The 27,103-nt window shown below is 41.0% G+C and overlaps 2 protein-coding genes across 3 annotated transcripts in view; both read right to left on the bottom strand.

Moving 5' to 3' along the window:
* The window catches only part of supv3l1 (SUV3-like helicase), a 13,946-nt gene extending 9,333 nt beyond the window's left edge, over window positions 1-4,613 (bottom strand). Inside the window, exons 1-6 of the mRNA XM_024008498.2 lie at window positions 4,150-4,613; window positions 3,658-3,735; window positions 3,421-3,528; window positions 3,183-3,297; window positions 1,394-1,562; window positions 718-829 (exon numbers count right to left, since the gene is read on the bottom strand). Of these exons, the coding sequence (XP_023864266.1) occupies window positions 718-829; window positions 1,394-1,562; window positions 3,183-3,297; window positions 3,421-3,528; window positions 3,658-3,735; window positions 4,150-4,435 (868 nt within the window). The 5' untranslated portion in view covers window positions 4,436-4,613. The remainder of the gene's footprint in view (window positions 1-717; window positions 830-1,393; window positions 1,563-3,182; window positions 3,298-3,420; window positions 3,529-3,657; window positions 3,736-4,149) is intronic.
* Window positions 4,614-6,810: 2,197 nt separating this feature from the next.
* On the bottom strand, window positions 6,811-22,755 carry vps26a (VPS26, retromer complex component A). 2 transcript variants are annotated; one of them, XM_024008621.2, is made up of 9 exons: window positions 22,512-22,755; window positions 18,426-18,575; window positions 11,538-11,613; window positions 10,884-11,040; window positions 10,502-10,666; window positions 10,243-10,349; window positions 9,974-10,042; window positions 9,640-9,782; window positions 6,811-8,954 (listed from the first exon to the last, which is right to left on the bottom strand). In XM_024008621.2, the coding sequence occupies exons 1-9, from the start codon at window positions 22,512-22,514 to the stop codon at window positions 8,841-8,843; spliced, it is 984 nt and encodes a 327-aa protein (XP_023864389.1). In that variant the 5' UTR covers window positions 22,515-22,755; the 3' UTR covers window positions 6,811-8,840. The 2 variants fall into 2 exon arrangements, with proteins under 2 accessions (XP_023864389.1, XP_070304714.1); XM_070448613.1 differs by lacking the exon at window positions 6,811-8,954 and adding an exon at window positions 8,961-9,524.
* Window positions 22,756-27,103: the final 4,348 nt, after the last annotated feature.

Below are 27,103 nucleotides of genomic sequence, written 5' to 3'. Positions count from 1 at the left end.
TCCAATAGTCAAAGGTGTATGAAATACAAATTGTATAGAGAGAAATAGTTCTATAATAACTACAACCTAAAACTTCTTACCTGGGAATATTGAAGACTCATGTTAAAAGGAACCACCAGCTTTCATATGTTCTCATGTTCTGAGCAAGGAACTTAAACATTAGCTTTTTTTACATGGCACATATTGCACTTTTATTTTCTTCTCCAACACTTTGTTTTTGCATTATTTAAACCAAATTGAACATGTTTCCTTATTTATTTGAGAATAAATTGATTTTATTGATGTATTATATTAAGTTAAAATAAGTGTTAATTCAGTATMGTTGTAATTGTCAATAAAAATATTTTTTAAATCGGCCAATTAATCGGTATCGGCTTTTTTGGTCCTCCAATAATCGGTATCGGCGTTGAAAAATCATAATCGGTCGACCTCTATTCTTGACTGTGTCCAGCTCGATAATAATCACCTGAATGAAAGCTGGACAGTCAGGGAGCATCGGAAATCACCYAAACAATAGATAGAGGACCATTTTTGGCAAATTTTGACAGCGAGGAAATATAACCGATTTTCAGTGCGGCCCTCTGGACCTCGTTGAAGACTGAATGCAGCCCCTAGGGCAAAATTCGTTTGACACCCCTAACTTGAATGGTAGTGATAAAATACCCTAATGTACATTAAATATGTTTAACAAGTTGAGCGATAAGGTAAGATACTGACATGGTGTTGTGACACTGCACATCTCGATAGTACAGGCCACATGCTCAGCTTGTCTCCCCTCCTCATCCARAAATGTTCTCTCCTCTCCTGTCACCAAATCACATGGCACGCCCTGGGAGAAACAAAAAGTAAATTTAACGTCTTCCTTTGACATAGTGCTCTGAGAATGAACTTAAACATTTTGGAAATTATTGGTAAGAAACACTTAGATAAACAAATTTTACTTCAATTTTTTCAAGGTAAAAGGGCAATTCCATGGTAATGGAATTACGCTGAGACTCATATTTTTCACTTTAAAATGRATACAAAACAAAAAACATTGATTTAAAAGTTGAACAAACCATGGAACTCTATTCACAAGTCCCAATTTCCACTGAAAATGTTACAAAAACACATTTACAGGAGAATAAAATAAATTTTACCATAAAACTTTGCATCTGCATTTTTTAAAATGTATTGTGTAAATTGTTTAAAGTAGTCATTGTGCATTGAGTTGTATGGTTTGGTAAACCTTGAAATCAATGGTTTCTGTTTGGCATTTTAAAGTAAAAAATCTGAGTCTCAGCATAATTCCATTAGCATGGAATTGCCCATTTGCCACAGTATGCAAAAAGCCTTCTAAATGATGTATTCTCTCTATGGAAGGGRATACTAGTGAAAGAGAGGTTATACTAACAGCATTATTGCTCTTTTCAAAGATCTCGTGGGCTAACAGCTTCAGCGGTCCACAGTAGACTCCAGACTTGGCAGCCAGGTATCTCTGAATTGCATGATGAGTCTTTCCACTGTTGGTGGGGCCAGCATGGAATATCACCTTCCTCTGGATGGCTCTAGCCTCAGGGTACCTGGGAAACATTCAAGTGGAGGCTGAAAGACAGTTGTGTGGAGTATTGTGTGTACACGGCGCTAGGTGACCTCTTTAGGTGACCTCAACTATATACACATTTTTATTTTGAAATGCTCTCCATTCATTGTAATCCATTTGTATATATATCATAATATATTATAATATATATATATATAATACACAATCTCACATTCTTATTTTTGAAAATGCTCTTCCATTCATTGTATCCATTTGTGTGTGTATATATATATAATATATATATATATATATACACACACAACTATATACACCTTTTTCATTTGAAAATGCTCTTTTCTCATTGTATCCATTTGTGTGTAGTATATATATATATATATATATATTTAAACAACTATATAACACACTTTTTATTTGAAAATGCTCTTCATTCATTGTATCCATTTGTGTGTATATATATATCATCACTGCTCAAAAAAATAAAGGGAACACTTAAACAACACAATGTAACTCAAGTCAATCACACTTCTGTGAAATCAAACTGTCCACTTAGGAAGCAACACTGATTGACAATAAATTTCACATGCTGTTGTGCAAATGGAATAGACAAAAGGTGGAAATTATAGGCAATTAGCAAGACACCCCCAATAAAGGAGTGGTTCTGCAGGTGCTGACCACAGACCACTCTCAGTTCCTATGCTTCCTGGCTGATGTTTTGGTCCTTTTGAATGCTGGCGGTGCTTTCACTCTAGTGTAGCATGAGACGGAGTCTACAACCCACACAAGTGGCTCAGGTAGTGCAGCTCATCCAGGATGGCACATCAATGCGAGCTGTGGCAAAGAAGGTTTGCTGTGTCTGTCAGCGTAGTGTCCAGAGCATGGAGGCGCTACCAGGAGACAGGCCAGTACATCAGGAGACGTGGAGGAGGCCGTAGGAGGGCAACAACCCAGCAGCAGGACCGCTAACTCCGCCTTTGTGCAAGGAGGAGCACTGCCAGAGCCCTGAAAAATGACCTCCAGCAGGCCACAAATGTGCATGTGTCAGCAATTGGTCTCACAGGGGTCTGAGGATTCTCATCTCGGTACATATGGCAGTCAGGCTACCTCTGGCGAGCACATGGAGGGCTGTGCGGCCCCACAAAGAAATGCCACTCCACACCATGACTGACCCACCGCCACACCGGTCATGCTGGAGGATGTTGCAGGCAGCAGAACGTTCTCCACGGCGTCTCCAGACTCTGTCACGTCTGTCACATGTGCTCAGTGTGAACCTGCTTTCATCTGTGAAGAGCACAGGGCGCCAGTGGCGAATTTGCCAATCTTGGTGTTCTCTGGCAAATGCCAAACGTCCTGCACGTGTTGGGGCTGTAAGCACAACCCCCATGTGGATGTCGGGCCCTCCCTACCCTCATGGAGTCTGTTTGTGACCGTTTGAGCAGACACATGCAACATTTGGCCTGCTGGAGGTCATTTTCACAGAAGTGTGATTGACTTGGAGTTACATTGTGTTATTTAAGTGTTCCCTTTATTTTTTTGAGCAGTGTATATACACACAAAATGGATACAATGAATGGAAGAGCATTTTCAAAATGAAAAATGTGTATATAGTTGAGGTCACCTAAAGATGACGTGTGATACTTACCAATTAGCTGGTACACGCAGATCACTGATTTTGCGTAGATCCTCCATGCAGTCCAGCATGGGGAAAATCTGCTTGGCATGTCTCATGAAGTAAGGATAAAGGTCATCTATGTGGCCTGACGAGCACAAGCAAAAACACTCATCAGTTGACAGGGTGTGAGGGGTTGGAATTAAGTTCCAACTTGCAGTTGCTTTAAATCACTTGATTCCTTAAATGATAAGCACAGTGTTGAACTCACCTGCTCCACAGCATATGTCATTGAAGATGATATGAAGGTCTGCACTGAGCATAGAGATTTCTAGCACATACTTCCGAAAACTGATGAAGGCTTGGTGAAAGAGGCGAGCTGACATGGAGAGATCAATGTTTTAGTATGACCATAAGGCAAGTTGGAGAAGTATCATTACAAAAAATATATTTGATAAGAGTACCAGACCGTTATGCCAGCCAGTTGAAACGATTATGTTGTTCTCACCATCGAGACCTTGATCCGCTGCAATTTTTTGCATCTCTTTCCTTTTGTAGAACTTGTTCAACATTTTGAGAAGTTCATCTATTAGGAGAGATCACATGGGTCTGGTAAAATTGCCATACAGTAGACCTATTRTTAAAGCTATAGGCTAAACATTATAGAAAGCAAGTCACAGCGAACACGTTTACAAAATATCTATTGACAGGGAATTTGTCCAACAGTTCTTAAGATCTTGAAAAGTCTCAGATTCATAGCTAGCTTTTATCTAGCTACGACTGAGACATGGCTGTAGACTCCATAGTATACAGTTAGAATGCAGCCACGTCTCAGGGCCAACGGCTAACGTTAGCCTGTTGATGACAGCTAAGMGGAGGATATCATCAACAGTTTAGTAGCAGTCAGCTACAGATATACTGGCAGTTTTCTATTGACAGCTAATCTGTGTAGATGGCAATCAACATGAACAGTTAGCACTACAATATGGATGTACAGTACTTTTGTCCAAAGGTTGCGTGAGCTCAGCTCCCACAGCCCCATCACTGCCGACATCACCCTTGATGCTGAGAGGCACAAATAGTGAGGTGTCTGGTGGTCGTGACGAACTATTTGAAGAAACACCTTGTCTGGTGGACACAGAACCAGACAAAGACCCTTTCAATAACGTTATAGATCCAAAGTGTACACAACGACTGTCCACCAGAGCATTTGTGTTTCGTACAGATATGGCGCATATTCTGTGTTGTACTCGTGAGAACAGAAGCATACAGCGGTTTATTGACATTCTTAGTTGCTAGATATAGTCCGCGATTATGTTGCCTTGTCTGGTTTGTGTCAATAAACACTTTTCAATGTCGCATTTTATCAATATTTTCCCTGGTAACACTTTGCACASTATTGCAGCAGAGGACGGTCAACATCGGCTTCATTCTGTGATACAACGTGCAGGAGGACCCTTGTTTGGAWTGCAGTCCAGAAATATGCCTGCAGCGATTTGTTAGATTTGTTTATTATATTAATTCACAAAATGCAGTGCTTTAGTTAGAAAATATACAAACTGTTTCTATAGAAATGACTTGATGATACATTCAAATAATACATGTATTATAGCAGCACACGTTTACCGATAATACTTCTGGTAAGTCTTTAGTGCATACATTCCACAAACCAAACGGACCCCAAAAACGTCAAAGTGCAAAAAAAAAAGAAAAGAAAAGAAAACAAATCAAAGACAGTAAAGTATAAAGATAGGCAGAAACTGCTTCTCCCCAAAAAATCCCCCATAACACTTGTAGGCGATGTTCTGCCTCTGGGTTTAGAAACTCTCTGAACAAATGTTAGCTGCAAGTTGACATTTCAATCACGAAAATAGAATGCCTACTATGACTCAGCACTTGAGTGCGATCAGTGGCACACATTATTGTAAAACATTTTTTACTGGAATGCATAAAACCAGTTTGTAGGTAAGATCAGGATTGAAAATGTAAGTGCTATCCAGAATCCTTGGGATCCATACCCTTTTAACCCGTGCATTAGAGACCTCTAACGCCCATAAAGGTCCAGTTCAAACTCCCATTTACCAACATTATATCTTGGAGGTGCCGAATAGGCATTTTTTAGGTTGCTTGTACATTMTTATTMTGACCTTTTTTGGAAGTACATACCGGTTGTAAAAMMGAGTAAATTAAGATTGCTGCTCAGCGAACCCCTATTTGGTGATGAACGAATGTATTGTAATGAAACAGCAGGGACCAAGTCTCGAACCCTCGACCTTCTAGCCCGAGGTCCGGCGCGCTACCGATTGTGCCGCAAAAGCATTCTCAAACGGCAGAGTCGATTTCCGCGCTTATAAACCCAGGGTCGTTACAGTATTTTGATATTATAACTCTTGCGTAGCTGGTGAATATGATTTGGAATCGGAGCTTTCTGGGCGTTAAAGATCTCTAACCATATACATTAAAACCTAGCGCATAATGATGCGTCGTTCGCGAACTAAAGTCTCTTTTTGAACAGATATTTTTGGTGAACATCGCGAACTGAATCACATCYMTGAAAGAGCCTTTCATTTGGCTCCCTGATTTGCATACTGCTGCTACCATAGCCGCGGGAAGTAGGGGTGCTGCAACACCCACTGATAAACAAAATATGAAACTAGGCCTTTAGTGCTCCTGTATGAGGGAGAAAAATACTTTCCAGCACTCTCCGCACGCKTACTTCCCACGGCTATAGTAGTAGCTGTATGCATAAATAATTATCTAAAGTGTGAATCCTCACTGCAGAAACAATAGTGGGGAGTGTGTCAATCTGATCCATGCTCATTTTTTTTCAGTGTGTAAGAAAAAAAATCGAATAACTTGGTCAGGTAAACATTTATTTGAACTGGCATTTTACCATCTGACAATGGTAGCCTACCTTTTGGGCTTTACATTGGAGATTTGCCATTTTTTCATAGTGTATATCGATTTTGAACGAAGAGCCGTTACGGGACAAATGAGCCGGCTCTTTAACATGAACAGAGCCAAATGAGACGTCTCACCCAAAAGACTCTGCCCATCACTATAAACGCACATATACTGGTTCACCTGACTTGATTTTGGAGGTATGGCAACGTGAGATTACCCTAACCATAACCCTTACCTAAACTCAACCATTTTACATTCAAACATCAATGGAGTAAGGATGTCCTAATGATCCTGGATAGCACAGACCAATTGGAAACACTAATAAAAGTAGAGACAGAACATGAAGCGAGACATCCCACTTCCTCTTCCCCCCCGAGTTCATATACAAGCAGGGGCGTCAAACTCATATCACGGAGGGCCGAAAATCTGCAGGCTTTTTGTTTTTCCTTTCAATTAAGACCTAGACAACCAGTTGAGGGGAGTTCCTTACTAATTAGACCTTAATTCATCAATCAATTACAAGGTCCGAGTGAAAACCCGCAGACACTCAGCCCTCCATGGAATGAAGTTTGACACGTGATATACAGTCAATGTAAGTAGACCAGACCCAGCTGCTATTGCATTGGTGTCTATGGGAGAGCCACRCCTTAACTAGACTGGAACTGTGACCATTTCTTTCAATGGTAAACGGCATGATATCGTCTTTGAAATAAGTAATCAGAGAAAGTATTAAAGACGTCACTCCAATACATAAGTATAAATTTGCATTTCTTTTAATTGATAATATAGACTGAGGCTAGACATATACAAATGTTCAACGTCCACACAAGTCAGATACATATTGAACACAGTATAAAATGTGGTGAACATGCAATGGTGAGAGTCAGGCCAGTATTTGGCATAAGTTTCTTCATGACCTTACAGGCACTTAACTAAAAAATAAATAAATATTGCCTGTATAGTATTCAGAAATGAAGACATAACAACATTGTTACGTGATTGTAGCACAGCCCCATCTGAGCTTAAATATGTATCCTTATGGAAATTATGTAAAGTGGCACTTCTCTAAATATAAACAAAACCAAAATAAATGTAAGTACCCATTCAACCATCATCGAACATGACATACAGATATACATGTAGGACCTAACCGTTGATCAAAATCATTTTATTTAAACAGCATTTTGTAGTGCCTCAATCCAATGCCACTAGCAAAAGCATMTATTAATATACAGTATATTTGTATTTCGAAAAAGAAAAGCACAAAATACGAGAAAAAGTGAASWGATTTTTRTTTTTWAAGAACAAAACTACAGGTTCTACACTAAATAACTTAGGAGATAGAAATATTTTACATACAGTGAGCTCCAAAAGTATTGGGACAGTGACACACTGTTGTTTTGYCTCTGTACTCCATCACTTTGGATCTGAAATTATACAATGACTATGAGGTTAGTGTTTTAATTTGAGGGTATTTTTATCCATATCGGGTGAACCGTTTAYAAAGTACAGCACTTTTTGTACATGGGGCCATAAAATGGGGGGACAAAMTATTGGGCCAAATTCACTTATGTATTAAAGTAGTCAAAAGTTTAGTATTTGGTCCCATATTCCTAGCACGCAATGATTACATTGCGTTTCAGATTTTGTACCCAATAGAAATGAATGGCAAATCATGTATTGTGCCATTTTGGAGTCACTCTTATTGTAAATAAGAATAGAATGTTTCTGAACACTACATGAATGTGGATGCTACCATGTTTACGGATAGTCCTGAATGAATCGAAAAATTAAAAAAAATTATAAATGAGAGTTAGATGCACAAATCATACCCCCAAGACATGCTAACCTCTTTGCATTTTTTTGTGGGGGGTAAGATGTGTCTCTGTGTCTCATTCATCATTATTCACGATTCATTCAGGACTATCCGTAATCATGGTAGCATCCACATTAATGTAGAAGTGTTTAGAAACACTATGTTCTTATTTACAATAAAAGTGACTCCAAAATAATACAACACATTATTTACCATTAATTTCTATTGGACACAAAATAATCTGCTAAGAATAAGGGACAAAACTACTTTCATGTTGACTACTTTAATACACATAAGTACAAAAAGTGTTGTAATTTCTAAACGGTTCCCCTGCTATGGATGAAAATACCCTCAAATTAAAACTGACAGCCTGCACTAACTTCACAGTCACTGTATCATTTCAATTCCAAAGTGCTGGAARACAGAGCCAAAACAACAACAAAAATGTCACTGTCCCAATACTTTWGAAGCTCACTGTATTTCAGTGAATTATGAATATGGCACCCTTTGAGCTCAAAGCATGCCTATTGTCTTACAGCTTMACCTTACAGCCATCGCTGAACTCAACATTAACCCATCATATTCAATTTGACCTGCCTACATGCACTGGAACGTCCTTTGAAATATCTAGTAGTGTATGATTGTACGTCATGTCCCCAGTGTTGAGCCTAACCAAATGCATATTTCGCAATATAAAAGAAATGGTAGCTCCCATTCCAGTGCTTTCTATTGTGTGTCAAACAGACGAGTCCATACAGTAAGCTAACAAGAGTGCTTGCTGCGGCCAGCAGAGTAGACCCAGCCCATTCAGGTGTAGCAGTAAGAGACTGTAACCTTGCAGAAGGTAGTTGTATTAAATGGCTGTCTGACGCTTTATTTTCACCTTGCATGTGTCGAGTTYCGCCCCCCTCTCCTTGTTTGCTTTAAGCATAATCAGAATCATTCTCAGCATTTTCTGTTTCCAGTGGTCTTCACATTTCGGGTTGCTCAGCAGTAAGGGTCGGCCGTGGCTCAGGAGACTCATAGCGTTGGTGGAAGTTCCGTTTCCTTATTTTCTCAGGAGCTTTCCTCCACAGAACAATCTCCTGGTAATAGAGTCAGTCAACAAGAGTCAGATTGATCCTCAAGTTATTATAAAATGTTCATATTGAGAGAAGATGATTGCTTTCAATAATAATAATGGCCTAATTCAAACTACTGTAATAATTAACTACTGTAATGTTTCTGCCACAGACACACTGAGTGTACAAAACATTAAGAACACCATTAAGAACACCAACACCAACTGACCAGGTGAAAGCTATGATCCCTTATTGATGTTACTTGTTAAATCCACTTCAATCAGCCTAGATGAAGGGGAGGAGACAGGGTTAAAAATCCTTCTTTAACCTAGAGACAATTGAGACATGGATTGTGTATGTGTGCCATTCAGAGGGTGAATGAGAAAGACAAAAGATTTAAGTGCGGGGTATGGTAGTAGGTGCCAGGCGCACCAGTTTGTGTCAAGAACTGCAACGCTGCTGGGTTTTTCACACTCAACAGTTTCCATGTGTATCAAAAATGGTCCACCACCCAAAAGACATCCAGCCAACTTGACAACTGTGGAACGCTTTTGACATCTTGTAGAATCCATGCCCTGACGAATTGAGGCTGCTCTAAGGGGAAAAGGGAGGGGTGTAACTCAATATTCAAAAGGTGTTCTTAATGTTCTGTACAATCCGTGTACGACAGACAGGTAGGTAAATGGAGGTTGGCTTTCAGGTTCTGTACCTGTTGTTTGAAGTATCTCCTGTCCTCCTCATCCACCAGCACCAGGTTGAGGAAGTACCGCACAGAGAACTTCTTGTTGACGTCCCTCATGGTGGCTGTGAGGTCGTAGCCAGCCAAAAACAGACGGATGGGAATAGACTCTCCTAAGAGGGAAAGAACAGGCATAAAGAGGATTTTGAAACAAGTGAAATGMTAAATGGCAGAAGAGATAGATTTCCATGTACACTACAAGTCCTGAAAACATTATGCTGCTTTGGTGGGGCCGAATAACATAAAATAAAATAGATAAAATCATAATATTGGGACATTCACACCAACACCATATTGTGCCTACCTTTCACAGGGGCTCCGTCCATAATCTCATACTTGGCAACAGTCTCCGTCTCAGTAGTTGTGCTAGGACCTGGGAAAGGAATTTCACATGACTGAATACATCTACTTCACACTGTTCTTAAAACAAAAGCCAAGATTACAGGGACAGTTTTAGGTTCACAAAATTTGAAAAATATGGAATTCAATCATTTAAAATAAAAAAGTATAGAAAAAAAAGCAACACCTTATGCCGTTTAAGTGAACTCTCCCCCCAAGTAAGCCTCATCTCACCTATTCCAGTCATCTCCTTCTTGATCAACTGAAGTTCCATGTGCTGGATTTTGATTCTCACAAGAAGGAAGTAGATTTTACCCACAATGACATCTTTCAAGTGGTATCTGAGAAGACAGATTAGGGTCAGGTCGAAATTAAGTTACATTTTTATAATTCTGAATCTGATTAGAGATTTTGACACACGAATGTGCTACTATGCTATGCTTTTTAAAKGGTGTTTGAATGCATTAATGTCTCATCATGGTATACATCTTACTTGGACTTGTTGTATTCAAACTCTATATGTAGACAGTCTTCAATGCCAACTTCCATCTTGATGGAATTGTTCACATCAGGGTAAGTGGCCAGCTGATGGACAATGAGGTCATACTCTTTCACCAGATCAGACAGTCTCCTCACTATTGTCACTTTGAGGAAATATCTGTAGGAAATAACAATAGGAGTTATGGCTGGCTTACAATGCAAATTAACTTCAAATGACACAGTGCATATATTCATAACAAGGCGGCTGTASCAATGACAAGAAGCCATCTAATGCAGTTTCACTGATCATCTCAAGATGRGTAGAATAGAATGGTTGGTTTCAGGGACAATGCAGAGAATATCTGGGTATGTATGAGAGAATATTGTGAGCTAACCTCAGTCGGACGTTGGCTCCAACGTAAGACTCATATGGCTTCTCCACCTGCATGAACTCAAAGTCGTAGCTTCGATTCTGAGTCAACTCCCCTGGCAGGGCAAGCTCCTTTACCAGGTTCACAAATTCATGCGTGTTGCTTTTATCACTGAAAAGCTCTGAACGACATAGAGCACAAGTTTAAACACTTATGTTAGGTTCATCACACACAGGAACCTAATATTTCRAATAGGCAAATCCGTTGTACTGAGGGACGCATTAATTTGAACAAATGTATAAATAAGGAAGTAGACCTGAATCTAATAACCTAGATTGTCCTGTATTCAGATTTAAACTTTTGGCCTATGATCAGACGTTCAGAGAAAATAGTGTGTTATTTGAAGGCTTCCCTAAAACTTCCTCAGTTGGTTTGACAACATTGAACCCTCAGTAATGGTCAAGGAGTCTTCACAGAAACACTTTGCCACCAGGCCAGGGTGGAGTGTAGTCCACTGTAGTTTTCACATGACAAGCACATGGTTTGCTAAGCCGTTTAGCCTAAATGAGACCGACAGTGCACTTGGTTTGTGAACCAATAAACAATGCATGGCTGGTGTTTGAGGTGGTGCGCTGCTGCAAGGTTATAATATCAAAATATAAATTAACATAAACTCACCAATCTGCCCAACAAACTCAATTCGAATCCCTTGGTGTTCTAGTCTCTTGCCTGTCTGCCTCACATTGAGATTCACCTTAAAAGAAAACAAACAAGTTGTCGGTATTGGCATAAGTGATGGGAAGTTTGGCTCTTTTTACTGTCTCTGATCTTTTCGACTCGTTCAGTCAAAAGAACAAATCTTTCGACTCATTTACGTTCATTTGAGTCAGAGCATGCAGGACCCRACACCGGCTAACAATGAACTGAAAACTTGAGTCATGCTTCTACAAGCCTCTRCTTCACATGTCGTTCAACATAGGGGGTTTATTGGAGATATAATTTGTGACTGAGGCTTGTAAAAGCGTGCTTTAAACAATGTATACTGAACAAAAATATAAAACGCAACATTTAACAATTTTACTGATTTACAGTTCATAAAAGTAAATCAGTCAATTTAAATAAATGTATTAGGCCCTAATGATCTATGGATTTCACATGACTGGCAGGAGCGCAGCCATGGGTGGGCACAGGCCCACCAACTTGGGAGCCAGGCCCAGCCAATCAGAATMACTTTTTACCCACAAAAGGGATTTATTACAGACAGAAATATTCCTCATTTTCATCAGCTGTCTGGGTGGCTGGTCTCAGACGATCCCGCAGGTGATGCATACAAATGCGGAGGTCCTGGGCTGGCGTGGTTACACGTGTTCTGCGGTTTTGAGGCCAATTGGAGATACTGGCAAATTCTCTAAAACGACGTTGGAGGTGGCATATGGTAGAGAAATTAACAAATTCTCTTGCAWCAGTGGCCTTTTATTTTACCCGGCACAAGGTGCACCTGTGTAATGATCATGTCGTTTAATCAGCTTCTTGATATGCCACACCTGTCAGGTGGATGGATTAACTTGACAAAAGAGAAATGCTCACTAACAGGGATGTAAACAAATTTGTGCACCAAATTTGAGAGAAATAAGCTTTTGTGCGTATGGAAAATCTCTGGGATTTTTATTTCAGCTCATGAAACATGGGACCAACACTTTACATGTTGCATTTACATATTTATTCAGCATACATTTGTTGATTGCTAGGCACACAAATAAGACTATTTCTTGACACATTTGAAACYAGGTCTAGTTGTGGCCGCAACCAGGCAAGATTGTGAACGACTCTTGGCGGAATGCATTGCTTGACTGCTGTGAGGGTGATAAGCACAATATCGTTAGCAAACTGCAGCKCCAAAAACGATTTGTTCTGGAGTTCGAGTTTGTTGAGCAGAGGCTGTGTATGTTTTGGTTCTATAAAGCTGTGTCCATCATAGTATTCAAAAATCAATTAATTGAATTAATTCTTGCACCATGCGATAAATTATCAYTTCTAAACATGTAAAAGCATGTAAACACAGCAAAAAAAGAAACGTCCCTTTTTCAGGACCCTGTCTTTCAAAGATAATTCGTAAAAATCCAAATAACTTTAGTTTCCCATGCTTGTTCAATGAACCATAAACAATTAATGAACATGCACCTGTGGAACGGTCGTTAAGACACTAACAGCTTACAGACAGTAGGCAATTAAGGTCACAGTTATGAAAACTTAGGAGGCCTTTCTACTGACTCTGAAAAACACCAAAAGAAAGATTCCCAGGGTCCCTGCTCATCTACGTGAACGTGCTTTAGGCATGCTGCAAGTAGGCATGAGGACTGCAGATGTGGCCAGGGCAATAAATTGCAATGTGCGTACTGTGAGACGCCTAAGACAGCGCGGACAGCTGATTGTGGTCTGCCACTGCGAGGACAGTCTAACAACACCTGCACAGGATCGATACATCCAAACACAACACCTGCAGGACAGGTACAGGATGGCAACAACAACATCCGAGTTACACCAGGAACTCACAATCTCTCCATCAGTGCTCAGACTGTCCGCAAATAGGCTGAGAGAGGCTGGACTGAGGACTTGTAGACCTGTTGTAAGGCAGGTCCTCAACAGACATCATCAGCAACAACATCGCCTATGGGCACAAACCCACCGTCGCTGGACCAGACAGGACTGGCAAAAAGTGCTCTTCACTGACGAGTTGCGGTTTTGTCTCATCAGAGGTGATGGTTGGATTCGAGTTTATCGTCGAAGGAATGAGCGTTACACCGAAGCTTGTACTCTGGAGCTTGATCGATTTGGAGGTGGAGGGTCCGTCATGGTCTGGGGCGGTGTGTCACAGCATCATCGGACTGAGCTTGTTGTCATTGCAGGCAATCTCAAAGCTGTGCGTTACAGGGAAGACATCCTCCTCCCTCATGTGGTACTCTCCTGCAGGCTCATCTTGACATGACCCTCCAGCATGACAATGCCACCAGCCATACTGCTCTTCTGTGCGTGATTTCCTGCAAGACAGGAATGTCAGTGTTCTGCCATGGCCAGCGAAGAGCCCGGATTGAGCTTGTCTGGGACCTGTTGGATCGGAGGGTGAGGGCTAGGGCCATTCCCCCCAGAAATATCCGGGAACTTGCAGGTGCCTTGGTGGAAGAGTGGGGTAACATCTCAGAGCAGGAACTGGCAAATCTGGTGCAGTCCATGAGGAGGAGATGCACTGCAGTACTTAATGCAGCTGGTGGCCACACCAGATTCTGACTGTTACTTTTGATTTTGAACCCCCCCCCTTTGTTCAGGGACACATTATTCAATTTATGTTGGTCACATATCCGTGGAACTTGTTCAGTTTATGTCTCAGTTGATGAATCTTGTTATGTTCATACAAATATTTACACATGTTAAGTTTGCTGAAAATAATTGCATTTGACAGTGAGAGGAAGTTTCTTTTTTTGCTGAGTTTATTAATCCTGGTGTAGGACTCATTGCGGCCAGCAGATTAAACGAGTCACTCAGAAAAACGTATCATGACTCAAGTCAGTAAAAAGAGTTGTTGAAAAATAACGAATCATTCGTGAACATCAGGCAGGGCATGAAAGGGATAACGAATCCAGTTGTTTGTGTCATCCGTTTCAGGAAAGTACCTGCGTAATTGCGCACCCAACTCACTCAGGTGCTTCGCTATATCACATTTGACATTGTCCCTAAGCTCGAGTTCGTTTGCACACAAAAAAAATCATACAATGATGGAAAGACCTGTGTGTTGTCCTTATTAACGCAGACAGAAAAGAGCTACAACTTCTTAATCATAGCCTCAATTTTGTCCCGCACATTGAATATAGTTGCGCAGAGTCCCTGTAATCCTAGATTCAGATCATTCAGGTGAGAAAAAACATCACCCAGATAGGCCAGTCGTGTGAGAAACTCGTCATCATGCAAGCGGTCAGACAAGTGAAAATAATGGTCAGTAAAGAAAACTTTAAGCTTGTCTCTCAATAAAAAAACGTGTTAATACTTTGCCCCTTGATAACCAGCGCACTTCTGTATGTTGTAAAAGCGCTACATGGTTGCTGCCCATATCATTGCATAGTGCAGAAAATACACGAGAGTTCAAAGGCCTTGCTTTAACAAAGTGAAGCATTTTCACTGTAGTGTCCAAAACATCTTTGAAGCTGTCAGGCATTCCTTTGGCAGCTAGAGCCTCTCGGTGGATGCTGCAGTGTACCCAAATGGCGTCAGGAGCAACTGCTTGCACGCGCATTACCACTCCACTGTCTCCTTGTCATGGCTTTTGCGCCATCAGCACAGATACCAACACATCTTGACCACCAAAGTCCATTTGATGTCACAAAGCTGTCCAGTACTTAAAACATATCCTCTCCTGTTGTCCTGGTTTACAGTGGCTTGCAGAAGAGGATGTCTTCCTTAATTGACCCCCCATTAACGTAATGGACATATAGCAGGAGCTGTGCCAAGCCCACCACGRCTGTTGACTCATCGAGCTGTAACGTATAGAATTCACTGGCTTGTATGCGAAGCAGTAATTGTTTCAAAACATCTCCTGCCATGTCACAGATGCYTCGTGAAACAGTGTTGTTTGATGTAGGCATTMRCTGTATAMTTTTTTGGGCCTTTTTCCCCAGCATTATCCCAGTCATATCCGCAGCAGCAGGAAGAATTAAGTCCTCCACAATAGTATGGGGCTTGCCTGTCTAAGCCACTCGGTAGCTCACCATGTAAGACGCTTCTAGCCCCTTCTTATTAAATGGTATCTGTTTCTTTTATACATGTCTTACTACTCGAAAGTATTTTTCTTGCTCAAAAAACTCCTGTGAATCATTTTTTCAAATTCTAAATGTCCGTGCAAGAGTGAAGGTTTCATCGAGTTGTGAGATAGTACTTTTGCACATATAACACAATGTGGCTAAAGAAAGGCACTACTCCCTATATAAGTGAACCCCAAATCAATGTAGTTCTCATCATATTTGCGCCTCTTCAATGGTCCAACGTCCCTGTCTGTTTTTCAGTGCTTTCRCGGGTAAGGGGGCAGTAGCTCTTAGACTGCATCAGATTCACAACTGTCAGTGTCCATGCTAGCTGGGCTAACAACAAAATGTAGAATTACTGATGCTAGCATTGGATGTGCTCGTGGAAGCAGAACAACTTGTGTCGTCGACAGGTGCAGGTGTATGTAGGTGCAGGTGTAGCTGGTATGTTTGTCTATGGACGCGGGCCTTACTTTTCTTAACCATTTATACATTTTCGAGCAAACGGAATGCGAAGCAGCTACGTTTGGCTACATACGGACCATTAGTGGAATTCCCGGGATAGAGTAACGGTTAATGTGATTGGATGTTAATTATTTGACTAGGATACCTTTATTTGCCATTGTGTCGTTACTTCGCTGAACACTAGATGGTTTAATTGTATTTTTGGCAGTGAAACGAGGCTACTCAGGCGAGAGAGAAAAACTCACCCAAATGTATAGCCCTGTTGGAAAATATAAATGGACTGCTTGAAAARGTGAAGATTTTTTTATTTTATTTGGCGTACCCCCGACGGCATTGCGCGAACGTACCCCAGTTTGGGAATACCTGGTCTAGGGTATCCGGGATGATGCTGTTGATGTGAGCCATGGCCAGCCATTCAAAGCACTTCATGGCTACCGACGTGAGTGCTATGAGGCGWTAATCATTTAGTAAGGTTACTGTCGCTTCCTTGGGCACAGGGACTATGGTGGTCTGCTTGAAACATGTAGGTATTACAGACTCAGGGAGAGGTTGAAAATGTCAGTGAAGACACTTGCCAGTTGGTCCGCGCATGCTTTGAGTACACGTCCTGGTAATGCCCGTCTGGCCACGACTTTGTGAATGTTAACCTGTTTAAAAGGTCTTGCTCACATCGGCAACCGAGAGCGTGATCACAGTCATCCAGAACAGCTGGTGCTTTCATGCATGCTTCAGTGTTGCTTGCCTCGAAGTGAGGCCCTGGCGCTCGCGGCTGGTTTCCCTTTGTAGTCTGTAACAGTTTTCAAGCCCTGCCACATCCGACGAGCCTCAGAGCCAGTGTAGAAGGATTCAGTCCTGTATTGATGCTTGCCTATTTAAGTTCGTCTGAGGGCATAGCGGGATTTCGTATAGCTTCGGATTAGTGTTCTGCTCCTTGAAAGCGGCACCTCTAGCCTTTAGCTCGATGCGCATGTTGCCTGTAATCCATGGCTTCTGGTTGGGATATGTGCGTACGGTCACTGTGGGGACGACGTCGTCGATGCACTTATGTTGAAGCCGATGACTGAGGTGGTATTATACTCAATGCCATTGGAGGAATCCCGGAACATATCCAGTCTGTGCTACCAAAACAGTCCTGTAGTTTAGCATCCGCGTCATCTGACCACTTCCGTATTGATCGTGTCACTGGTACTTCCTGGATTTAGTTTTTGCTTGTAAGCAGGCATCAGGAGGATATAATTATGGTCAGATTTGACAAATGGAGGGTGAGGGAGAGCTTTGTATGCATCTCTGTGTGTGGAGAAAAGATYGTCTAGAGTATTTTRTCCCTCTGGTTGCACGTGACATGCTGGTAGAAYTMAGGTAAATCGATTTAAGTTTGCCGGCATTAAAGTCCCTGGCCACTAGGAGCGCCGCTTCTTGATAAGCATTTTTTCTTGTTTGCTTATGGCCTTATACAGCTTGTTGAGTGCAGTCTTAGTGCCAGCATCGGTTTGTGGTGGTAAATAGACGGCTACGAACTGGCGCCGGAGGGGATGGCTGCCGCTTTATGTGCTCCTAACCAACTTTGCTATTTTGTTAGTTTCGTGTTGTTTGTAATTCGTGTTGTTTGTAACTTATTTTGTACATAATGTTGTTGCTACCGTCTCTTATGACCGAAAATAACTTCTGAATATCAGAACAGCAATTACTCACCTCGAACTGGACAAAGATTTTTTCTTTAACGAATCCAACGCGAAGGATATACTACTTTCTCGGGAACAGGCCCAAATCCCCGTCATTTGCGTTAAGAAAAGATGGAGAAAAAGGGGACGGAGGTCAGGCTGCCTTCTGAGAATTCGTAGGCGAGTGAGTAAACCTCCACTGCCATTCGTTCTATTGGCCAACGTGCAATCATTGGAAAACAAAATGGATGACCTACGATCAAGATTATCCTACCAAAGGGACATTAAAAACTGTAATATCTTATGTTTCACCGAGTTGTGGCTGAACGACGACACGGTTAATATAGAGCTGGCGGTATTTTCCATGCATCGGCAGGKCAGAGAAGCTATGTCTGGTAAGATGAGGGGTGGGGGTGTGTGTCTATGTCAATAATAGCTGGTGRGCGATGTATAATATTAAAGAAGTCTTGAGGTATTGCTTACCTGAGGTAGAGTACCTTATGATAAGCTGTTGACCACACTATCTACCAAGAGAGTTCTCATCCATATTATTCGTAGCCGACTATATATTTCCTAGATTTCCGTATTTTGGCAAATGTTTGAAAATGTCCTAACGGAAACCCTAATGTGTGTCTGTGTGCAATGCTCACCTTCCCAGAGACCGATTCTCCGTCATAAAACAAATAGTTKTTCTCCACTTTCCCATCCTCTGTCTTGAGTTCTGCTGTCTTCCTAGTCTCTGCATCACTGAGTAGGACATCAATTTCACACACAGGACCAAATAAACCACCCAGGAAACTCTGAAAAACACGAAGAATTTACAATCAACTCAAAAGGCACATACAATCAGAAATAACTCTCTCAATAATGGACTAAAGGAGCTTAACGTTACTCCTTAGTCCAAGGACTTACATGTTCTGCTTAATTAAAGGTTGAATTGACTCTGGAAGCCAAAACAGCCAAATACTCCAACTAAATGAGAATCAGTACGGTTCTAGAAATATAAATCCCTCTACTTTCATACGACATGAAAATWATTTCACAAATGCAAAATACACACTAACTGTACAAAACCGTTTTAACACAGTCCTGGTAGAGTCCATGTGCAGGGATACCGGTTAGTCAAGGTAATATGTACATGAAGGTAGGGGTAAAGTGGCTATACATAGATAAGAAACAGCTTGGCACCTAAAACCCTCAAACTTTTACAGATACAGCCAAACAGGTTGCTCTCAATTGTGTATCACCACCTGGTATGGCAACTGCAACGCCCGCAACCACAGGGCTCTCCAGTGGATGGTGCGGTCTGCCAAACGCATCACCGGGGGCAAACTACCTGCCCTCCAGGACACCTACAGCACCCGATGTCACAGGAAGGCCAAAAAGACCATCAAGGACAACAACCACCTGAGCCACTGCCTGTTCACTCCGCTATCATCCAGAAGGCGAGTTCAGTACAGGTGCATCAAAGCTTGGGACCGAGACTGAAAAACAGCTTCCATCTCAAGGCCAAATAGCCATCACTAGCATATTAGAAGCTGCTGCCCTATATACATAGACTTGCAATCACTGGCCACTTCAATAATGTTGATCGATATTTTGCATTACTCATCTCTATGTAGAGTTGAAGTCGGAAGTTTACATACACCTTAGCCAAATACATGTCACTCAGTTGTTCACTTTCCTGACATTTAATTCTAGTAAAAATTCCCTGTCTTAGTCAGTTAGGATCACCACTTTATTTTAAGAATGTGAAAGGTCAGAATATAGTAGAGAGAATGATTTTCATCACATTCCATGGTGGGTCAGAAGTTTACATACACTCAATTAGTATTGTGTAGCATTCCTTTAAACTGTTTAACTTGGGTCAAACGTTTCAGTGTACCTTCCACAAGCTTCCCACAATAAGTTGGGTGAATTTTGGCCAATCCTCCTGACAGAGCTGGTGTAACTGAGTCAGGAATGTAGGCCTCCTTGCTCGCACACGCTTTGTCAGTTCCGCCCACAAATTTGCTATAGGATTGAGGTCAGGGCTTTGTGATGGCCACTCCAATACTTGACTTTGTTGTCCTTAAGCCATTTTGCCACAACTTTGGAAGTATGCTTGGGGTCATTGTCCATTGTGAACCATTTGCGACCAAGCTTTAACTTCCTGACTGATGTCTTGAGATGTTGCTTCAATATATCCACATAATTTTTCTCTCATGATGCCATCTATTTTGTGAAGTGCACCAGTCCCTCCTGCAGCAAACACCCCCACAACATGATGCTGCCACCCTGTGTTCACGGTTGGGATGGTGTTCTTCGGCTTGCAAGCTCCCCCTTTTCATCCAAACATAACGATGGTCATTATGGCTAAACAGTTCTATTTTTCTTTCATCAGACCAGAGGACATTTCTCCAAAAAGTATATTTGTCCCCATGTGCAGTTGCAAACCGTAGTCTGGCTTCTTTTATGGGTTTTGAGCAGTGGCTTCTTCTTGCTGAGCGGCTTTCAGGTTGTCGACATAGGACTCGTTTTACTGTGTGATATGATACTTTTGTACTTGTTTCCTAAGCATCTTCACAAAGTCCTTTGCTGTTGTTCTGGGATTGATTTGCACTTTTCGCACCAAAGTACGTTCTTCTCTGGGAGACAGAAGCTCTCTTTCCTGAGCAGTATGACGGCTGCGTGGTCCCATGGTGTTATACTTGCGTACTATTGTTTGTACAATGAACGTGGTGGTACTTCAGGCGTTTGGAAATTGCTCCCAAGGATGAACCAGACTTGTGGAGGTCTACAATTTTTTTTCTGAGGTCTTGGCTGACTTCTTTTGATTTTCCAATGATGTCAAGCAAAGAGGACTGAGTTTGAAGGTAGTGACTGTAATACTTCCACAGGTACACCTCCAATTGACTCAAATGATGTCAATTAGCCTATCAGAGCTTCTAATGCCATGACATATTCATTTTCAAGCTGTTTAAAGGCACAGTCAACTTAGTGTATGTAAACTTCTGACCCCTGGAAATTGTGATACAGTGAATTATAAGTGAAATAATCTGTCTGTAAACAATTGTTAGAAAATATTACTTGTGTCATGCACAAAGTAGATGTCCTAACCGACTTGCCAAAACTATAGTTTGTTAACAAGAAATTTGTGGAGTGGTTGAAAAATGAGTTTTAATGACTCCAACCGAAGTGTATGTAACTTCCGACTTCAACTGTATTCTATTCACTGTATCTTAGTCTATGCCGCTCTGAAATTTCTCATCCAAATATTTATATATTCTTAATCCATTCCTTACTTTAGATTATGTAGTGTGTGTATTGTTGAGAAATTGTTAGATATATTGCACTGTTGGAGCTAGAACACAAGCATTCATACATGCGCAATAACATCTTCTAAACACGTGTATGTGACCAATAAATTTTATTTGAGAGTAGCATCAGCGTATGTGAAGAGTGTGAAGGAATATGAATGTATAGGTATGTGGCGTAAATATGCATGCATATGTGTGCATTTTGTGTGTGTGTGTTGGAGTGTGTGTGTTGGAGTGTCAGTGTAGTATGTGTGAGTGTGCGGTTAGAGTCCAGTGTGTACATTGAGCCTGTGCAAGAGAGTCTGGGTAGCCATTTGATTTACTGGTCAGCAGTCTTATAGCTTGGGGGGGTAGAAGCTGTTAAGGAGCCTTTTGGTACCAGAATTGGTGCTCAGGTACCACAAGATAAGGTCCTTATGCTTGTAAAACCATACCACAAGTTATGTGTTAACTGCACTATGTAACTTTTGGGGCGACCCAACCAAATTCACATAGCAAACGTCTGTAATAGATCTATCATTCGCATTYAAAGCAAGTTTAAGAYGCTGTACATCTGTTCTGTGTGTGCTATTTCTATGCGTCCCTTTAAGTTTTGTTTTTGCGTATTTTACTTTCAAGGTTGGTACACCAGCTTCAAACAGCTGAAAATACAATATTTTGGGATATGGAAAATATATTTCACAGCGTTTTATATGGTACAATGACTCTCTACATTATACTTGGCTTGTTTTGTCACAAACTGAAATTAGGCGAACTATTAGAATGTTTTTGCAACCATGAAATGGCGGAGCTATTTTTTAATAGTTTCTGCAACAACTACCCCAGTAGGTACCGAGTCAGATATATTTCCCATGGGGCTACGTTAATTTATGGGACATTGATAATTACCTAGTTAACTAACAGATGGGTGTTTTGGCTAGTTAGCTAAATTACATAATGTCATGAAACATGCTACAGTGAAGACTAATTCCGTTAAAGTGCCATGGCCTAAAGGCAAATCGCACGCTTGACAGCTAACGTTTAGCAGTCAACATTTCTCGTGACGTCCAGACAAGACGATGAGCCAGTAAACCTAGTTAACATTAGCCATCTAGCTAATGCTTTATGTGTAACAATAGCCATCTAGCTAATGCTTTATGTGTAACAAAATTTTCAGCTTGCGGGGATAATAATCACAGTGGGAAACGAGATAACCGCTACTCTAGCCAATTGCCACGAATCAAAACTATCTACCAAGCTAGGAAGAACAGTGGGGTTCCAGCCAGGGCCTCCGACCTGTGCTGATAAGGTTATACTATGCTAGCTAGCCGTTAGCCAAGAAATAGAAGAAAAAATAACTAAAGGGCCAGAGGATGACAATACCTTGGCTTTAGTACATCTCTATTTATGTATAAGTTAAATAGTTACGTGCTACTTCTTCTTTCATTTTGAACTCACCATATCAGCTGTTTAAACAGTTGTAGACAGKTAGCTAGCCTCCGTGTTGCTAATTCCTGTGATGATACAAACGAGAGGAGCAGTAATAGTGGCAACACAGAAAATTCAAAATAAAAGTCCCATGTCTATTCATGTCATTTTTTTTGCTCAGGACCAGGACAACAACCTCTCCCTCAATGTCAGCAAAACAAAGCAGCTGATCGTYGACTACAGGAAACTGAGGGCCGAGCACGCCCCCATTCACATCGATGGGGCTGTAGTGGAGCYGGTCAAGAGCTTCAAGTTCCTCGGTGTCCACAACACTAAGGATCTATCATGGTCCAAACACACCAACACAGTCATGAAGAGGSCACGACAKCGCCTCTTCCCCCTCAGGAGGCAGAAAAGATTTGGCATGGGCCCTCAGGTCCTCAAAATGTTATACAGCTGCAACATTGACAGCATCTTAATATCTCTTAAGGATCCGCCCCTTTTTTTTAAATTTGCACCTAAAATGACATACCTAAATCTAACTGCCTGTAGCTCAGGCCCTGAATCAAGGATATGCATATTCTTGGTACCATTTGAAAGGAAACACTTTGAAGTTTGTGGAACTGTGAAAGGAATGTAGGAGAATATAACACAATAGATCTGGTAAAAGATAATACAATGGGAAAAAAACGTTATTTTCTATTGAAATGCAAGAGAAAGGCAAAAATGTATTATTACAGCCCAGATGCAATATAGATTTTGGCCACTAGATGGCAGCAGTGTGTGTGCTACGTTTTAGACTGATCAAATGAATCATTGCATTTCTGTTCAAAATGTTGTATCAAGGCTGCCCAAATGTGCCTAAATTGTTTATTAATAACTCTATGTTCAAAATTATGCCCTCTCCTCAAACAATAGCATGGTATTATTTCACTGTAATAGCTACTGTAAATTGGACAGTGCAGATTGATTAACAAGAATTTAAGCTTTCTGCCAATATCAGATATGTCTATGTCCTGGGAAATGTTATTTTTACTCACAACCTRATGCTAATCGCATTAGCCTACGTTAGCTCAATCGTCCCGTGGAAGGGACACCAATCCCTAAGAAGTTTTTAACTGGCTGTATCACCGTTTAGTATGGCAACTGCTTGGCATCCGACCGTAAGACGCTACAGATGYTAGTACGTATGGCCCAGTACATCACTGGGGCTGAGCTCCCTGCCATCCAGGACCTCTATACCAGGCTGTGTCAGAGGAAGGCCCTAAAAATTGTCAAAGACTCCAGCCACCCAAGTSATAGACTGTTCTCTCTGCTACCGCACGGTAAGCGGTACTGGAACGCAAGGCTGGGTCCAAAAGGCTCCCAAACAGTTTCTACCCCCAAGCCATAAGACTGCCGAACAGTTAATCAAATGGCTACCCTGACTATTTGCTTTGACCCCTTTTAATTTGCACTGACTATCTTTCACCGGCTTTATGAACACTCACTGGACTCCACCCACACATTCACAGATACTACACTGACACTCCAACACACACATACGCTCACACACACACACACACACACACACACTTTCACACTCTTTCATACGCTGCTGCTACTCTGTTTGTTATCTATCCTGATTGCCTAGTCACTTTTACACATACCTAAATGTACACATTACCTCAATTACCTCTACCTCGTACTCCTGTACATTGACTCGGTACCGGTACTCCTTGTGTATATTCTCATTATTTTATTGTGTTACTATTTATTTTTAGCAAATGTTTCCCACTTTTTAACTTTGCATTGTTGGGAACAGGTTTGTAAGTAAGCACTTCACGGTAAAGTCTACACCTGTTGTATTCGCTGCATGTGACAAATAACATTTGATTTGATTTGAAAAAGTGAAGGTAGCAGATGTATAAAACAATGTATATATTCTTTATTTAGACAGGTTATCACATTGAGAATGAGATCTCTTTTCGAAGTGTCACTTGAGTATGAAAATAATGATAACAAAGCAGCTTGCATAGGCTAAAAATCCCTTTCACCTGGAAAGGAGCATTCAAGAACATTAATAAGTAAATTAACACGCACTGTTTGCAGATGACAATACATTTCTGAAGGTTTTGGCAATATCTCTATTGTTTACAGTAACTTTCTTTAGAAGAGGTTTAGATMATCCCTATTCATATCTCTTGACTTTGATACATATGTGTGACCATCCAGCGTTACTCAGTAAACTTTTATTTTGACAGAGAAATGTGTAATGTAAATCCTCTTGCTGCAAACATCACACTTTAAAATCCATGAGCTATCATGTGACCTAAAGTCATATGAATAGGTGGAGCAGACTTGCCRCTTTAAATGCACAATCCTTAATTCGTTATTCAGCCTGGAGAAATGTAACCACTCTCAAATTCAAAGATGGATCTATGAATGCAAAGACTGACAGTGTGTAAGATCAAAATTATAGTTTGACATATAGCTTGAAGTTAAAGATACAAAAACACTAGTGAAACCTGTGCACTACTTTGTGTACTTAAAGGAACAATARAGTAGTGTTTTTATCTTGCATTCTCATCTGGAAAGTTTTGTTAAAGAGAGGCAAGTGCGTTTGCCGCTTACTAACTCATGACAGGCTAATATATTTTGTAACAGGAGGTTTTCTAAGTCATGAGAAACTCTACAGACGAAGCTTAGGGAAATATTCAACACAAGGGTGTGATAACAGACTATGGGCAGTTCAGGAAATGACACAGTGTGGTGGAAGTGTCATGTGGGGATCTGAACAGTGGAGGGGGAGGACCATATTCAGTGAATTTCATAAAAATTTAAATAGTGAAACATTTAAAAGCTATCCTTTTCAGATAAAACTATACTAAATATATTCACGTCACCAAGTAATTGATCAAAACACACTGTTATGCAATGAAGGTCTACACTGTACTGTACTGTAGACTCTACAGTATCTTTAACAACACTGTAGGGTAGCACCATGGTGTAGCCAGAGGACAGCTCCTCTGGGTACATTGACTTCAATACAAAACCTAGGAGGCTCATGGTTCTCACCCCCTTCCATAGACCTACACAGTAATTATGACAACTTCCCGAGGACGTCCTCCAACCTATCAAAGCTCTTGCAGCATGAACTGACATTTTGTTCACCCAATCAAAGGATCAGACAATTAATCAAGGCATAAACTACAGCTAGCTAGCACTGCAGTGCATAAAATGTGGTGAGTAGTTGACTCAAAGAGAGCGAAAGACAATAGTTTAAATGTTTTGAACAAATTAATTTCTTCAAAAATGAAGGAAAGCAAGAGCTATATTTTGTCCTTAGTTTCAATGCTAGCAAATGCAGCTAGCTAGTTTAGTCTACTCAAACAGAGGGAAGCTATGTTAGCTATCCAACACAACACTGGAACTATTCTAAGTCAAGTTAAGGTTTACCTAATTTATTGCCACTAGGCCCGCCAGTGTAATTGCTAAACTGTTTACTGACTATACACTGTACTGCATGATTTAAATTTGTTAACCTTTATTTAACTAGGCATGRCAGTTAAGAACAAGTTCTTATTTACAATGATGGCCTAGAAACAGTGGGTTAACTGCCTTGTTCAGGGGCAGAACGACAGATTTTTACCTTGTCAGCTCGGGGATTTAATCTACCAATCTTTCGGTTACTGGCCCAACGCTCTAACCACTAGGCTACCTGCCGCCCCATGATTAGCAGGGTTACGAACACGTTAGTTCTATTAGCTATGSTGACTATGATGTTACTTTAGCTAATATGGTGACAACGATGTAGACTGTGTGTAGCAGTCAGCGGTTATGATATGGTTTGGCTTGGAAAGGTTTTTTCACGTGGTCACAGACAGCTGATGTATTGTGCATTGAAGTCCACAAGCAAAGGGAAAAGGTGAGAGCAAGAGAGTGTGTAGATGCGAGAAGGAATACAACGTGGCTGCTATGACAGTGAARTGTGTTTAAGTGTGATRGGGTCTATTCATTACGTCGATTCTGTTGAAAAACTTTTCTTAGACAGGAGRAAACAGAACGAAACGGGCATAAACATACCTTAATTTTGCAAATATAAATTTTTGTTTGCAAATGTTGGACTAATGATTAGATCAGCAAGATGCAGGCAAGTGTATGCAAGGCAGTGTGTCACTGTTTGTCACCTCAAATTTGTCTTTCGACCTGTGTGCACCTACATTATAAACATTAATTCATAGGCTATGCTGTAGCATCCTCCTGATGGGTGTAGAGAAAATTTGAGTTTCATGTAATAGCCTAAACCTATCGATGTTACTTTGAGCTGGGTGAATGGAATATGAATGACAGTCATCCAATATGCTGTAATTAAAATAAGGCCATGCTCATAAGAAAAAMAATCGTCCTCCCTCATCTTAAATGGCACCCATTGCCACTGGATCTGAACCATGGTCTCCCACAGGAGAACCCAATGTATTGACCATTAGACTAACAGGGAATACCATGTGGTGTTGAGCGTGACTGATTCTGAAGTCACAGGCAGGGCTACCTCATCACGAGACCATGAGCCCGACTCATGTCCGCTACAGAAGCATAGGGAGCTCATATCCTCTCTAAAACAGTATTTGAGTTATAAATCA

This window comes from Salvelinus sp. IW2-2015, linkage group LG18 (genome assembly GCF_002910315.2).
Source record: "Salvelinus sp. IW2-2015 linkage group LG18, ASM291031v2, whole genome shotgun sequence".
Lineage (NCBI taxonomy): Eukaryota > Metazoa > Chordata > Actinopteri > Salmoniformes > Salmonidae > Salvelinus > Salvelinus sp. IW2-2015.
This window is presented reverse-complemented; position numbering and strand designations above follow the sequence as displayed.